A 15,192-nucleotide genomic window follows, 5' to 3' on the forward strand; every position below is an offset into this window, starting at 1 on the left:
GTCAGACAGACATCCCTGTTTCGGGATCCTCACGTCTGCAATGGCTTTTGTCTTGATTCAAAATAAAGATCGACCAATCGCGGACGTGAAACATATTGCCTGCGGTGGTATTCTCACCCATCTACTGTGTACTTACTGTACTGTACAGTAACACTGCATCGCTGCAGTACTGGCTCGCCTTGACCCTTGGGGTGAGTGAAAATGCGAGCCGCTCGGCTACGATAGCGTTCAAAGAGGGCCGGGGGAGCTTGGATAATGGCTTCCAACCCTTTTAACCAAGTTTTGTTATTGCACTTGGGTCGTTCCTTGAACCACTCTGACGCAAGCAGAAGCACAACGATGCCGATACCCCGGCGCTTGTGCCGGAACTAGGTACGGTGACACTTGCTTAAGACTTGTTCCAAGTCAGATAGAAATCACTGGCGCCGGCAAAAGATGTTAGTTACCTAGAGGTCTCGCGATTATCAGCGATGCTGTTGTCTTCGTCGGAATCCGGACAATGCGGAATACAGTATTGATTTGCAATGATTACCTGGTGCAGGCATGACGAGGCCACAATCTCTTTTCTAGTCTTTTGTGTTGTGCATCTGGTATTTTCCAACTCTCACTCTTGTTCCTCCCTTGTGTATTAGTTGGAGTGCTTGCTACACTTTATAACTATCTGTTGCTTCTCTTCAACGATATGCAGGCGTTCTAAAACCAAAAGGACCAGCCGGTTTTACCCAGATCTTACCCTTCATAGATCTGATTAGAGTCCCATAGATTGGCTACCGTATCTACTGCAAAGCAGACAGAGCGAGATCCGGATAAGCGGTATCGAACGTCGGTTCGTGATGCGCTTCACCACTGCTACTGATGCAAGCACTGCTGCATCGGCGTTGACGTTTGCGATAAGTGCCATTATCGCAGCTGCGCCTAGTGCTGTCGCGGATAATACTACTGAGCCTCTGTCTTCGTTCTGGACGAGGCCTCTGAGCCAGGCTCCGGCGCTTAATGTTTCTATTCAGGATGGCTTCTCCGAGGGTAAGTCGAGTCTTGTAATCTAAAATACATCCTTGCTAGCAAGAGTGGAGTCTGTATGGAGGTGATCACAGTTCGAATACTGACGTAGAGACCAAGGCTATGTCTTCATTGCTCCATATGATGCGACTCACTCTGGACCATACATTTATAATAAATTTGGCGACCTCGTCTGGGATGGATATGGTGTGACTGGCTCCGCTAATGCACACAACTTCCGACCCTGCACCTATCACGGTAGCCAGCATCTCTGTTTCACCCAAGTCAACCAACAGAATGGCTATGGTATTGGTGAAGCCATCATTGTGAACTCGGACTACAAGGTGGTGGCAACTGCCCAGACCGGCGGTAATGTTCAGCCTGCGGATATGCACGAGTTTCAGTTACTGGATGATGGTCAAACGGCTATCTTGAGTGCTTATGAGATCATCCCCTACGACCTCTCTGGTTTCAACATCACTACTGGTATGGGATGGATCTCTCAAGGCGTCTTCCAAGTAATCAACGTGACAAGTGGCGATGTCGTCTTCGAATGGTTCGCGGCAAATCACGTGGATCCGTCAGACACGCAGATTGCCCCGAACCAAACGGACACAGGCGGTGATGGATTCTCGCCCGAGACAGCGTTCGATTACTTCCATATCAATGCCATCGACAGAACGCCGTCTGGCAACTATCTTGTTTCGGCACGACACACGGGGGCAATCTACTACGTCAATGGAACCGATCGCACCATCAGCTGGCGTCTATCTTACTTGGGCCCGAGCGATTATGCCTGTACCAACTTCAACTTTTCGTTCCAGCACGATGTGCGACTCCACTCCGAGAATGACACGACTACGGTCATCTCTATCTTCGACAATGCCTCGAACGGCTTCACTACTACTACATCTCAGTCTTCGGGCAAAGTGATTGCTATCGATCACACCACTGGCAACGCAACGATGATTCAGGAAATATTGTTCCCCAGCGATGACGATGCGGGTATCCTCAGCACCTCGCAAGGCAACACGCAACCCCTGAGCAACGGAGGCTACTTCATCGGCTGGGGCGTGAATCCGTATTTCTCAGAACACTCCTCGAATGGCACCGCGGTCCTCCTCGGCTCGTTCCCAGGCGTAGAGAACTACCGCGCCTTCACCTCCCGCTGGTCCTCCACCCCGTCCAGCACCGTCCCGGAAGTCTACGCCTACGCGCTCAACTCCTCGAGCGACGCCCGCGTCTACGTCTCATGGAACGGCGCAACGACAGTCGCCAACTGGCGCATCTACGGCGCAAAGAACAACGACGACGGCGAGCGCGGTGAGTTCGAAATACTCGCCACGACCGCGCAGCAAGGGTTCGAGACAGAGTGGCAGGCGACGGATTTCTATGATTGGGTCAGAGTCGAGGCGTTGTCGTCTAATGGAACCGCGCTGAGGAACTCTAGTATCACTCCCGTGTTTGTGCCCAGTGCTGCGTTGGCGGGGGCTTGTGATGATGCTGGGTGTCCGATTGCGAGCACTTATTCGTCGTCGGACAAGGATGAGTTATAGATGGTTTTTATTTTATTTTGAACGGTGGTGGAGACCCGGTAGAGGAGGAGGCAAGAAGCAGATGACCGCTTAGGTGATAATAGGTGTAGAAGTGAGAAGGGATAACGAGAGATACGAAAAAGTATATATTCGAGAATACACTTTAATCATAGCGCCCTTTCTGTATTTTGTTGCTATTATTTGGTTGCTATAACTCATCACTCAACGTCTGCCTACCACTTTGTGTATCGATTGTGGATGCTTATTTCGTTTCTCATACCATAGCCTTTGTGGATCGCGCCCTCTCGCGATAGATAGCCTATCACTGGCGGGCTCAGATGCAGTACTGTGGAATGCATACCTTACTGCAGATATCCCGGCCTAGTGGATTGACCTGGTCTGCATACTCAATGGGTCTATAGTAGTCACACTCTACAAGGACGTTGCGAGTAAGCACATCCTCGTGAAATGATTACGTTGTTTAGTGGAGGAGTTAGAACGCCGGCGAGAAGCTCACATTTCACAAAACTATAGTACTTATAAGAATGTCTCAATGTCAGAGGTAGTGTTCTTACTTACCTATCTGACATTTATACAAATCATCACCTTATGGCCCTCTAAGCGTTTCAACTGAAGAGATGTAAGTCAATTTGACCCACATTACCGCTACAGTAGGTACACTTTCAAGCATCAAGAAACTCTATGGCGCTTACCAAAAACTCGACAACGGAGTTTATACTTCCAATTCAGGAGTCACAGGGTAAGCGCTGAGGAAGAACAAACTATCCGGAAAACATAAAGAAAATAGACAAGCAGTAGCTAGGTAGCTGTGAGCATGTTTTGTAATCAGTCACCGGCGCACCCGGCTCTGACCGGGAATGCGGAGCAGAGCGCTCACTCGCCTTTCGACCTTTTCGAAAGCCAATTCCTCTCTTTCCAAATGAAAATAAATCTTACATTAAAATCAATAATCAATTGGGAAAAGTCCGCGGTCTCTTTCGTTTGCCAGAAGGGGGAAGAATCCGGCGCGAGGAAACAAAAACAAAGCCACCAGAAAAGAAAGGTCACAGCGACCGACCAGCAAGCACGTGGTCCCCAAGATCGCGGAACAGAATCAAATCGGACGACGGCTCTACGGACGGACGAAACGACACGGATCTACCAACGCGCTTGCTTGCCTGCTTGTTGCTGGCTCATTTTCTTTTTGCAAACACCTTCCCCGCGCCACCCTTTACATCCGAAGCAGAGATTCGGGTCACCCGCGACCAAATCTGGGGTGTGTGCCAATTGCGTAAGAGAGTGCGCGCTCGTTGCACGCGTGTGAGTGCGCACGCCCGCGCGCGTTTCGTGTGTGTTAGTGCAAGTGCAGTGCGTGTAAGTGAGTGAAAGGGAGAAAGCGGCCGGAATAACGGAAGAAGGGAAAAGGAAATTGGGGAAATAGAAGTGCACGTCAAAAAAAAATCAAAGAAACCGAGGGAAAAAGGGACGAAACGCAATATGAACACGCGGATATCCAAAGCGTGCCAAGAATGCCGACAGCGTAAGATCAGGTGCTCTGGCGAACGACCTTGCAAAAGCTGTCGCGTGCATAATGCTGAATGTGTCTATCGCGCCTTGACGCGGGTCAGGAAGAGTTACGCGTCCAGTGCAGCTGGTGGTGCTAATGGGGGAGCGGCGGTGACGACAGGAGGAGGTGGGGGAGGTGGAGGGAATGCAGGCGCCGGAGTGTCGACTCCTTCGTCTACGGTCACTGCTCAGGCAGCACAGTGGCAAACCCCTACGAGTGACCATCCCGATACAACGAGATCACATGCCACCGCCGCTGGTTCTGCGCCGACGGGCTCAAACGAGCAGTTCCGGGACGAGGAGGTCTATCACAGTGTCAGCGCGACACACAACACGACTCACTCGGGCACTCTCCAGATATACTACGGCGCGTCGTCTTACTTTGCTTTTCTGCAGCAGCTTCATCGGAGTCTGTTACTCGACGATGGATCAGAGATCGCCACGCCTGGAGAAGTGCAAGAAGGCGGAGCCGGACTCGATCTGTTCTACCAGAAAGGCTTTTTCTTCGGGACGTCGGCTGTCAAACCAAAACCAGCGCTGGAACAGAAATGGGATGCTTTACCTGCCGACCTGGTCCAGCTTTTCATGAACCTCTTCTTTGAGACTCTGTTCCATGTCTTGTCCTTCGTCCGCGAAGAGCAGATTCGCTCATGGGCAAATCTGATGTTCGACAGCCGCACCAATGACAACGTGACATCAGGGCAGAGATGCATCACGCTTGCCGTGCTCGCGCTAGGAGCCATCACGACCGAGCATACCGACTGGGCTGAAATGCTATACAAAGCGGCCAAGGTCGAAGCCAACGACTTTGACGAAGTGGTGAACCTCCAAAGCGTGCAATTCTCGCTTCTCCTAGCCATCTATCAAAGCACACTGGGTCGACCGAACCAGTCTTACCTTCATCTGGGGTCAGCTACGAGGAAAGGTTTTGCGATGGGTCTGCACAAGGACATATTCCACGGAAACAATACTGACGGCATAGATGACCACATCCAGGACCGAAGGCTGACGATGTGGTGTCTTTACTTTCACGAGCGATGGCAAGCTTTTAGTCTGGGCAGGGTAAGCTCAGTCAGACGATCAGACATTTCGTGTCCGCTCCCCGAAACAGCGACATATCTTGCCCAGTCAGCGCGGCTGTTAGACATAGCTATGCAATGTGCAGAGACCATGTTCGGGAATCGTCGCCTGTCACTGTGGGAAACGTGGAAGGCTGCAAAGTCAGTGCATGGAGAGCTCCGCCGGTTCGCGGAAGAGGCTGGTCTGGCATTTGCGTACAGACGCCACGAGATGTCTCGAAGCCCAATGCAGTGTATCACACTAACATCCTGTAAGTTTCCCCTCGCTGTATATGGCATTCTGCTCCATCACTCGCACGAAACACTCTTAGCTGACCAAGAACTGCAGTCTACTACCACGCAATACTAATCACGTTCCGACCATTCCTGATTGTCGCAGCAGCCAGACAGAGACAACGACGGCTGGTGCAGGGCACACCAGGGGACACGCCGAGCATTTCGTTGGCTGGCGACGAAATGTGGCTCCGAGAGGCATGCAGGTACGCCGTTGATGCCGCCCGAGATCAGATCACCTTCGTATTCACCAGCGTCCAAGAGTCAGACGTGTGTAAAGTAAGTTCATGCATCCCAAGTTCACACATACGCATTGTTTCCTCCCACTCTTACTTCCCTTCACTCGCTATCCATCGCAAAAGATGTTCAATGTCAGCCACCACAAACCACGATACTAACTCCTCACCCCAGCGCCTCCGCTACACAGGCTTCTTCATGGAAAGCTCCTGCGCAGTCCTTCTCTATGACTCCCTAATGAACAAACACACCTACTCGCACAACCTAGAATACATAAAAGCGGGTCTGCAATGTCTTAAAGACATGCAAGAAGTCGTGCCCGGCGAGCCGCTGACGCTGGCCATCGCATCCATCGAACGCATCTTGTTCGTCGCGCAGAGGAAAATGAATCTGCCCACCACTGTCGCGGGCCCGAACGCCGTCTCTGATCCCCTCGGCTCTTCGTCGGCACATACCGGCGCGCCGATGCAGCAGCAGCAGCAGCAACAGCGACAGCGACAGACAGGAGCCGGAACGACCACGTCCACGCCCCAGCATCAAACATCCAATACCGGCAGCGCGTACGCGTCTCCTATCCCCGGCTCAGCAAGACAGCAATACACGCAACAGAGCAACGACCAGCAGCAGCAGCAACACGCAATCATGACTCCGACAATGGACAGCAACAACAACAACAGCAGCAACAGCAGCAGCAGCAATAATCTGCTCGCGGCAACGGGACTGGGAACGTGGGACCAAGGAATCCCGCAGATGGACTGGGGCTTCGATGTCTTCACTACGGATCTGAATCACTATTTCACTATCGACGATACCTTTCCCGATGCTGGTAATTTCGGTAGTGGTGGCAGTGGCAGTGGGGGCGGGAACGGGAATGGGAGTGGCGAAGGTGGCGGTATGGATTCCGGGGGCCATTATCTTTCTCGTCAGATGTATCGGGATCCTTATTACTAGTAGATCCTGGGCCCTGGTTGCTTGTCTGTTCTGTATGTTCAGGCAGCGGGAAAAAGGATAAAGGGGGGGAGAGGGGGGACAAAAAGTGTTTTCCTTGCTTTTCATGTGTATAGATTTCGTCTACGTGTGCTTTCTTTGCGCGGGCGCGCACTGCATGCGGGGTATGTTCTCTGTGCGAGTGCTTCTTCAAGATTTTGTGTACAATTTCTTGTCGAGACTCGAGGTTTCTCGAGAGCAGGCTCGAGCCATAGTTGAGTGGTATTTCTTTTTCTGCTTCTCTACATATAACTCTCTCCCTCTCAGGTCATCGAGAAGGAAGGAGCTAGCAAGAAATGGGACAATGACACGACGTGTCTGGCCCCCCTGACCGAGATAGATAATGGTTCATAATAATACATGTTTGGTGAGCCAGCCAGTTTGTGAGAAAAGGAGAATGTTTCGAAGAATTGAGCAAAAAGACTAGCGAGATAAAGATCATAGAGCAATTAAGCATGTTCGGCCGTGAGCTTTGATAAGATTGCATCGAGATGGGAAAAAGAAAAACATTATTACACATTAGTCATGACGCCGTGGTCGTTATCGTTTGTCTTAATTTTGTTGCTCGATGAAGGTGGATGAGCAACGTCCTGTGAGAGAGGTTATGTCAAGATGGTTTCGGTCCCTGCTGTGGTTGTTGTTGTTGTCGTTCTTGTTATGGCATAAGTGTCCTGTCCATGGCGTTATCGATTGGTCTCATGGGAAAAAGGTGGTCATGACTGCATGCTATCAACGGCATGAGGGGACGTTAAGTGAAGTGAGGCGAAAGTCAAGTTCGGGAAAAGGTTTCGTCCGAAGTAAATCCAAGGCCTAGAAGGCTGACACAACGGGCACTCAATGCTTCATCGTGGTCGAATCGAAGGTCAGCGAGGTGGGTGATCCGGCGGTCGAGGCTGCTGGGACGGAGCAGTCCTGGGTCTCTGTCCTCGTGGGTCGGGTGGATCATCACGAGAGAGAATGTCTGGATAGCGCGACAGACCAGGCACACGCGCCGGCGTGAAACTCTCCTGAGCTCTGTGAGATTCTTCTTCGGGACGTCTCGGTCTGCCGCGTCTCCGCCTACCAGACGATGAGCCCGAACTGGGTTGGTCTGGTTGATCAAGGTGATGAGGTGGGGGTGTGCGAATGTTTGCACGCGACGGAGCGACACCAAGCGCTGCCTGTGCAGCGGCCACAGATTGAGGACGTGCGGAAGGTGGTCGTGGCATTGGAAGTGGTCGTATGAGCGAGGCTTGTGACGGTCCTGCTGAGGGAAGTCTCGGCATTGACGCTGATGGTGCAGGACCTGCCGAGGGCGGCCGTGCAGATGTTGCTGATGAAGTTCCTACGGAAGGTGCCCTCCCTAGTGTGCCTGACAGAGGACCCGAAGAGGGTGGTCTACCCATTGACATCGATGACGGACCCGGAAGAGGGCCTATGGTACTTCCACGCCGGGGCGTAGGCCATGGATCACCACGGGCAAGAGCAGCCTGTTTTCGTTCCTCTGCTTCAGCTTTAGTCGGCCGTCCACGTTTCTTCTTGGGTGGCTCCGAAGTCTCGTTGGGACTGGTGAGAGGTGCGCCTTCGGGCCTCGGTTGAATCATGCGGCCACCATATGCGGGTAGATCTGGTATAAAGGGACGCTTGATACCTGCAGGTGGCGGTCCTCCAAAGTCGCGTACACTCGTCGATCTCATCAAACCAGTCGAGGCTGGAGCCGAGCGCATCATTTCTTCGTACATAGCATTACATTGATTAAGACTTCGTCCTTTGGGTATACACTGTTAGTAGACGATCCCTTGCGGGTATGACAAGTCCAATTGGCCTGTGTGCGAGCGTACTTTGCGGTAATAACATGTTTCCCCAGTCCGGGACAATGCGGTGGGCTTGAATGAACTGAACCATGGCTTCGGGGGGGACACGGCTCTGTCTGACTATCTCGGTAAGAAGTTCTAGCTGAAGGGGCCGAGTCAGCCACTGCGATTCAGACTAGAGGATATAAAACATGTTTCTTATATGTGAGTAAATTGTACCTTTTCTGACGGCAGCCAATGTGGTTGCTGAGACGGAGGCTGGTTCATGGTCCGAAGAGCAGGGCAGGAGAGTGTTCGAAGCTGGAAGACCAATGACTGTACATTTATGAAAGACTTTATTTTTCCAAGGAGGGGGAAAATTGAATGAATGAGGAAGACTGCAGCACACTGTGTGTAACGAAGGCAAGATTGGAATCGGCGCGCGAAGTAGCTAGCGAGAGACTTGAACGAAGTGAATTAAAGAAAAAAAAGATCGAAAAGGGAAAACCACCAGAGAATTGGTGTTCAGCGAGCGTGCAGGAAATTGCACATACGAGCAGTAACCTCTAATGTAAAGAAAATCATTGGGGGATGAGCGAAAGGCCAGAGTGAACAGACGTCAGGGAACGAGAGTGGAAAATCCGAAGGTTGAGCATAGACAAGTTAGTACCTTTAGTCGCAAGCAGAGGCTGGGAAATTGTGGAAAGTCACTGGACGCATGATGCACAGAACCTGCAGGTTGCGTTTAGCTGCTGCGACCAATGCAAAGGAGATGCATGATGTTATGCGTCCGGCTACAGAGGTTCCTCTCTGCCCTTTGCTTTCTGTAACCCCGGTCGTCAATTGCTAAGCAAGGCAATAAGGGCAGATCTCTCTTGCCTTAGGACGCAGGTGGCACAAAGAGGCGTTTAGTTTGCACTCCGATCTAGCCTGTAGAGGCTGCATTTGCCTGTCGTATTATACATCCCGCATGGATTGATGCGCCAGATACCCCAAGTATCGGAGGGTTTTGTTTTGTCTCTCATATGGGTCCTTGGGGTGATACCGTTTGTACAGTGAGGTACAGTACCTACACTGAGGGGCAGGCCTAGAGGTGGGACTGAAGCCGCGAAGCACCGGCCACTGCAAGAATGTTCCAGGGCGAATAAGTCGTTCACCCGACACTTGACCCACTCCCTGGTCTGCAGTTCTGCAGTAGCAGCCAAGAAGTTTGATCTGCATCTGAAACGGATGAGACGTCTTCTTTTTCTCTGCTCCGGCCTCTGACTGGATGGAATTGACCAGCTCTCTTGAGCCCCTATAGTGATCGCTCTTGACGGATATGTATCGCCCGTATCGGGACGGCGCTATTTTGGGGTTCGCAGCAAGCGTCGTACTCTGTGCCTGGAGGCCGAGTCGTTAGTCCCCGGACATGCGACATGGGTGGTGTGACCGTCGCCGAGCTTTAAGCTTTCACCAACCATTTGTCGACTTTTTGAGGTTCCCTATCCCCACTCTCCACTTCCGGACCAACCTTACTACAGCGTTTCGTAATAGTACTGTACGGTAATTTTGAACAGGCATAAGCGACTGGTCGTCATGTACCAATCGTCAATTGTTGCCTCAACTTTATGCTCGTTACTTCTGCCTTTCCCTTGCACGTACGAGTATTTCGTCAGTCACAAGATACGGTACAGAAAACGGGCATGCAGCCGCATCTAGAGTTGCACGCATCGCTTTGCGAACTCTCCTCGTCACAGAGCTTGTGTCGCGCGCTGTCGCCTACAACGTTGTCGCTTGGGAGTGAGACCCAAGTACCCGGTCAAGGACCGCGAACAGCGCTCTGCCCGCCCTGGCCTGGAACGTTTGAGATGGTACAAGGACGCGGCTGGTCAATGGATGAACGGCATTGACCTTCAGATCTCGGGATGTGACATGGGCTGCTTACTGCCAGGCCTTTTCCTTCCTCGAGAAGAAACACAATCTACCACCAGCGTACTAGGATATAAACGACAGTGCATCTGCTGCCCACAGAAGACCAGTCGAATGGACTCGGCATCCCCGTGACCCGACAACAAGCAGACATCAACAGTTCCCGTACAGGTAGCGGTCTCGTCATAGCTATGCCATCGCTTACGTCTTGCGCGCCCACGAAGAAGGCGTCTATGTGTCAAAGTAAACCTCTTCGACAGCGAGAGACCCCAACTCGCGGCCATTTGACACTGTTCTGGTCTGACATGCCCGGATCGTAGAGACGGATGCCAGGAGCAAGATGCTTAGCGAAGAATCCAAGGTAATGTAGGCTCGAGATGAGACGCAAAAGAGGCTCGAACTTGCCGAAGATATCCCGGCAAGTGTCAGCGAGGAGGAAGTCAGGACGCGGGTCCGCCCTCTGCTTCAATATCACCACTTTGCCTTGCGCGACATTTGATTTCTCTGTCTGCAACGTGCGATTTCTATATCGCACGCATTTTCTATACTTGGTGGGCATAGCGCGGGCTCGGGTCTGTAGGGCTGTCGATGTAGAGTACGTTGGGAGATGCGTCCAGTCCACCAATAAACAATAACTCATCGTATTCAAAGCAATCATTCACTTCTATACCTCTATACCCTTCGACCAGTCATCTTCGGCGCAGATTGACACGTCGCTGCTTCCCAAGCAAAAGTCTCTTGCGCTCCACGTCAACGAATGCGCTACGCTGACGGCAAAGTCACCCCGGACATATAAGCCTTTTCTTTGACCGTTTGTCGAAGGGCGACTTCCAAAGGATCAACACGCTTCCAATTCCGAATTTGTCACAAGCACGACCATCACACCACATGACTACAGAGTGAGAGCGGCATGCGCAGTCAGAACAATCTCACGAAGCTCGGCTTGGCATAACCTTTCTCGATCTGTTTGACCTCTGTCTGCTTCCCTCGATCCGTCACTCACCCTCGCCCTGTCGGTATACAGTCCTCCAGAGCGCAATGTCCGTCCCACGTGACGTAAAGACGGGCAGGAGCCTCACATCGGAGGTGAAAGAGATGAGCATGGATGATAATAAGGGGAGCACTCCGATACGAGAGTCGAGATCGGCCTCTGCGAAGGGAGAATCGCGATGGCCTTCTGATTTCTCCGGAGGCTCTCCATCACTCAACAAGATAAAGCGAGTCTCAGAATCGCCGGTGGGCAGTTCAAATGCTTCGGCATCGCCGGTCGTCAAACCTGACCCTGACGATGTCGAAACAATCGGTGGAGAGATGACTGTCAAAGTTGAGCCTGGCAAGGCGCCGAAGCTGTCACGCAAAATGTCACAAAAGGTTATTGCAAAACCGCCGACTACATGGATGCACCTTGAAGATGCGACAGAAGAGGCCAAATCCGCATTTGAAATTTTGGAAGATTGCCATTATTCGTCCAAGTCGATTGGCAGCACCGAACAGGCGCTGGAGTGCGACTGCGCTGAGGAGTGGGGTATGTGGCGACCCGCTGTCCCTCTACTTTTATTGATTCACATATCATACTGTTTGAGCACTGCTAACTCTCTGTAATCAGACTCGAAAACAAGAATCAACCATGCCTGTGGCGAGGACTCCGACTGTATCAATCGTGCCACGAAGATGGAGTGCTCCGGAGATTGCGGTTGCGGAGCCGACTGTCAAAATCAGCGCTTCCAACAAAAGCGCTTCGCCGACGTTTCGGTCATAAAGACTGAGAAAAAGGGCTTCGGTCTACGCGCGAATACTGACCTTAAAAGTAATGATTTTATTTTCGAATATATTGGTGAGGTCATTCCTGAGCCGGTTTTCCGCCGGCGTATGCATCAATATGACCAGGAAGGTATTAAGCATTTCTATTTCATGTCCCTCACGAAAAGTGAATTTGTGGACGCAACCAAAAAAGGAAACCTCGGCCGATTCTGCAATCATTCCTGCAATCCAAACTGCTTCGTGGACAAATGGGTGGTAGGAGACAAGCTTCGCATGGGCATCTTCGCCGAGCGTGATATCGCGTGCGGAGAAGAGCTCGTCTTCAATTACAACGTCGATCGCTATGGAGCAGACCCGCAACCCTGCTATTGCAACGAACCGAATTGCTCAGGGTTCATTGGAGGCAAGACCCAGACAAACGACGTCGGCGCAACACAATTATCGAACTCGGTTCAGGTCGCTCTTGGTCTTTACGACTTCGACGACTGGAGCGATGCCGTATCTCATAAACCCAAACGCAAGAAGAAGGTCTCGGAAGATGATGAAGAATATGTCGACAGTGTCGAGCTTAAGGAGCTCAACATGCACGATTGCGTTCCTCTTATGGCTGAGCTGTACAAGAACCAGGAGAAGTGGATCATCGTCAAATGTTTGGAGCGCATACAGAAATCCAATGATTCCCGAATCATAAACCGCGTGGCCGCGGTGCATGGTTATAGGATCATGAACAGGATCTTGAAGCAGTGGGGTGAAGATGTCAATATCGTACTGCAAGTCTTCGACGTTATTCGCAAGATTCCCAGCACCACCAAGAACAAGATCCAAGATGCCAAGATTGAAGAGACCATTCAAAAACTTACCACAAGCGAAGACGGTCGCGTCAAATCACAAGCTGTCGAGTTGCTCGAAACTTGGAGCAAACTCGAGGTTGCCTATCGTATTCCAAGAGTCAAGCGCGATCGGAACGCAGCACCTGTCGAGAAGCGGCTGGATCGACCGGAACGACGAGAAAGGGATCGCTCTCGATCAAGGTCTAAATCACGGTCGAAGTCCAACGAGCCACCAAAAGCACCGTCAGGGCCGCGCAACAACGTCCCACAGAGATCCCATCGCGCTGGACCTCGACCTCCCTTCCGACCAAGACCATCGCATGGACCCCTCCCGGCTGGATGGTTTGAAGCGCCTGCGCAAAACGGCTCTAGTTATTTCTACAACGCAAGCGGTGCTACTACATGGCAACGCCCAACACAGCCAGCCCTCGCGGCACCTCCACCTCCACCACCCAAAGCTGTGGCCAACAATTTGGAGTTGCAAAATCTCATCGACGCTATTGTGGCTAAAGCTAAACCAACCAATGCGACTGCGGCATCGTCAGAAGCCGCGACGCCGAAGGAGACGCCCAAGAGTGAGACCAAAACCGAGGCTTGGCGATCTTGGACAATAGAGAAGCAGAAGAGGGTGTACGAGAACACGGTGAGTCGACCACTCAATCTCTGACTGAGAGCCCATGCTGACGTGAATCTAAGATGTTTCCAATAATCAAGAAAGCCATGGACGAATTCAGGAGCAAACTCGACAAGAACGACCTGAAGCGTTTTGGAAAAGAGGTATGCGTTCATGAAATACTTCACGTCATCCCTTTAGATGCTAACCGATCGACTTAGATTGCGAAAAAGCTTGTCGAGTCTGACTTTAAGAATGGCCGAGTCAGTGATCCCATGCACATGGAATCGAAGCAAAGAAAGAAGGTCGCGCAACACGTCAGGGAATACTTCCAGAAGGCCGCAGACAAAAAGAAGGAGCGAGACAAGCGCAAGGCAGGGCAACCAGATCAAGCGCAAGGCAGCACAACACCAGCAGATTCTCCTCCTGCAAAAGATGATGATCCCATGGACGTCTCGACAAATAACCCAGAGAACAACACGCCTTTGGACACCAAGACCGAGGAGATACTCACTCCTTCAACGCTCAAGCGCCGATTCGAGGAGCAGGAGCACGACATCAATGGAGCGGTAGATGCGGATGATGAAAGGAGTAAGAAGCAACGAACAGAACAGATGCAACAGCAGCCGCCTCCGCCGCCACCTCCTCCACCACCTCCAGCAGAGGATACGCAATCTCAAAGCTATAGTCCAGGCGAGGATCCCTCGAGCGGACCGACGAGTGCAGCCAGCAAAGAGGACGGACCCAGGTTTTCGGTTAAGGGCATAGCAAGCGCTTCTCTCAAAGCCGAGCAGAGTCCTACTCAGATCGCTACTCCACCCACTACCGGAAGCCCCGATGGCAGCGAAGGCGACAAGCAAAGGGCGGAGTACACAGGCATGAACTCGGAAAGAATGCGGCATATTGAGGGAAGGGGCTGATTACGACTACCATTATAATATAGCTGGAGTTCTGGGCAAGAGGTAGGATAGGGGGGATGTTCAAGGGCGAGCAGGAAAGCCTTGTCTGAATGACCGAGGCTATCCTGTCAAATCATACAAAAGCAGGCGCAATCAGTTGTTGTGAGGATTGGACTTCGGGGCTTTTCAAGGGCGGCAAAAGGTGATTGTGTTTTACCCCACCCTGACCGATGTGCAGCGCACATAATGCTGCGCACTCTAGGATTTCTCGATGCCTAAATTTTACTGGCGCAAACATGGGTTTTGATAAAAATGTGATCAAATAATATGAATTAGAGCAAGCAGAAATGTCAAGTCTATCCAATGGATGAAATCAAAACAAAGTGATGTGATACGATAACTTATCTGAACCGGGAGGTACTGATTATTCGGACAAGTGAATAGCCTTGCCACAGTGAGGTTCTCGATACTGACCGACGGCACTCTATAATACGGTAGTTATGTGATGTCAAAGATACTACTGTAGCGTTGTATGGCAAGGGTACGGTTGGTTACGAATTGTAATCAGATGGCGTCGCTTGCGCCTACCTCATGCAGTGGTTCTGCCCGGGCCGGTGTTAAGATAATCTTCGAAGCTAGCCAGATAAGAGCTCCTACCGTCAGGGTCCAAGTGATAACGGCAAAGGTGGAAGGAGCAGATTATTAACATTTTTATGTCTATCGCACCCTT

The 15,192-nt window shown here is 51.4% G+C and overlaps 4 protein-coding genes across 5 annotated transcripts; 3 read left to right on the forward strand and 1 right to left on the reverse strand.

Moving 5' to 3' along the window:
• Window positions 1-833: 833 nt before the first annotated feature.
• AAFC00_005260 (uncharacterized protein) lies at window positions 834-2,555 on the forward strand (the record flags this gene model as incomplete). The annotated part of the gene is made up of 2 exons (XM_069345015.1): window positions 834-1,023; window positions 1,120-2,555. 2 exons carry the CDS (start codon window positions 834-836, stop codon window positions 2,553-2,555), a joined length of 1,626 nt encoding a protein of 541 aa, XP_069202847.1.
• Window positions 2,556-4,031: 1,476 nt separating this feature from the next.
• AAFC00_005261 (uncharacterized protein) lies at window positions 4,032-6,640 on the forward strand (the record flags this gene model as incomplete). Its single annotated transcript, XM_069345016.1, has 3 exons — window positions 4,032-5,430; window positions 5,508-5,731; window positions 5,864-6,640. The coding sequence occupies 3 exons, from the start codon at window positions 4,032-4,034 to the stop codon at window positions 6,638-6,640; spliced, it is 2,400 nt and encodes a 799-aa protein (XP_069202848.1).
• Window positions 6,641-7,539: 899 nt separating this feature from the next.
• On the reverse strand, window positions 7,540-8,736 carry AAFC00_005262 (uncharacterized protein; the record flags this gene model as incomplete). 2 transcript variants are annotated; one of them, XM_069347796.1, is made up of 4 exons in its annotated part: window positions 7,540-7,919; window positions 8,079-8,423; window positions 8,497-8,611; window positions 8,689-8,736. In XM_069347796.1, the coding sequence occupies 4 exons, from the start codon at window positions 8,734-8,736 to the stop codon at window positions 7,540-7,542; spliced, it is 888 nt and encodes a 295-aa protein (XP_069202849.1). The 2 variants fall into 2 exon arrangements, with proteins under 2 accessions (XP_069202849.1, XP_069202850.1); XM_069345018.1 differs by having other exon boundaries at window positions 7,540-8,423.
• Window positions 8,737-11,397: 2,661 nt separating this feature from the next.
• On the forward strand, window positions 11,398-14,483 carry AAFC00_005263 (uncharacterized protein; the record flags this gene model as incomplete). Its single annotated transcript, XM_069345019.1, has 4 exons — window positions 11,398-11,884; window positions 11,966-13,593; window positions 13,647-13,727; window positions 13,785-14,483. The coding sequence occupies 4 exons, from the start codon at window positions 11,398-11,400 to the stop codon at window positions 14,481-14,483; spliced, it is 2,895 nt and encodes a 964-aa protein (XP_069202851.1).
• Between the last annotated feature and the right edge of the window lie 709 nt (window positions 14,484-15,192).

Source organism: Neodothiora populina (genome assembly GCF_041146345.1).
Source record: "Neodothiora populina strain CPC 39397 chromosome Unknown canker_contig_5, whole genome shotgun sequence".
NCBI lineage: Eukaryota > Fungi > Ascomycota > Dothideomycetes > Dothideales > Dothioraceae > Neodothiora > Neodothiora populina.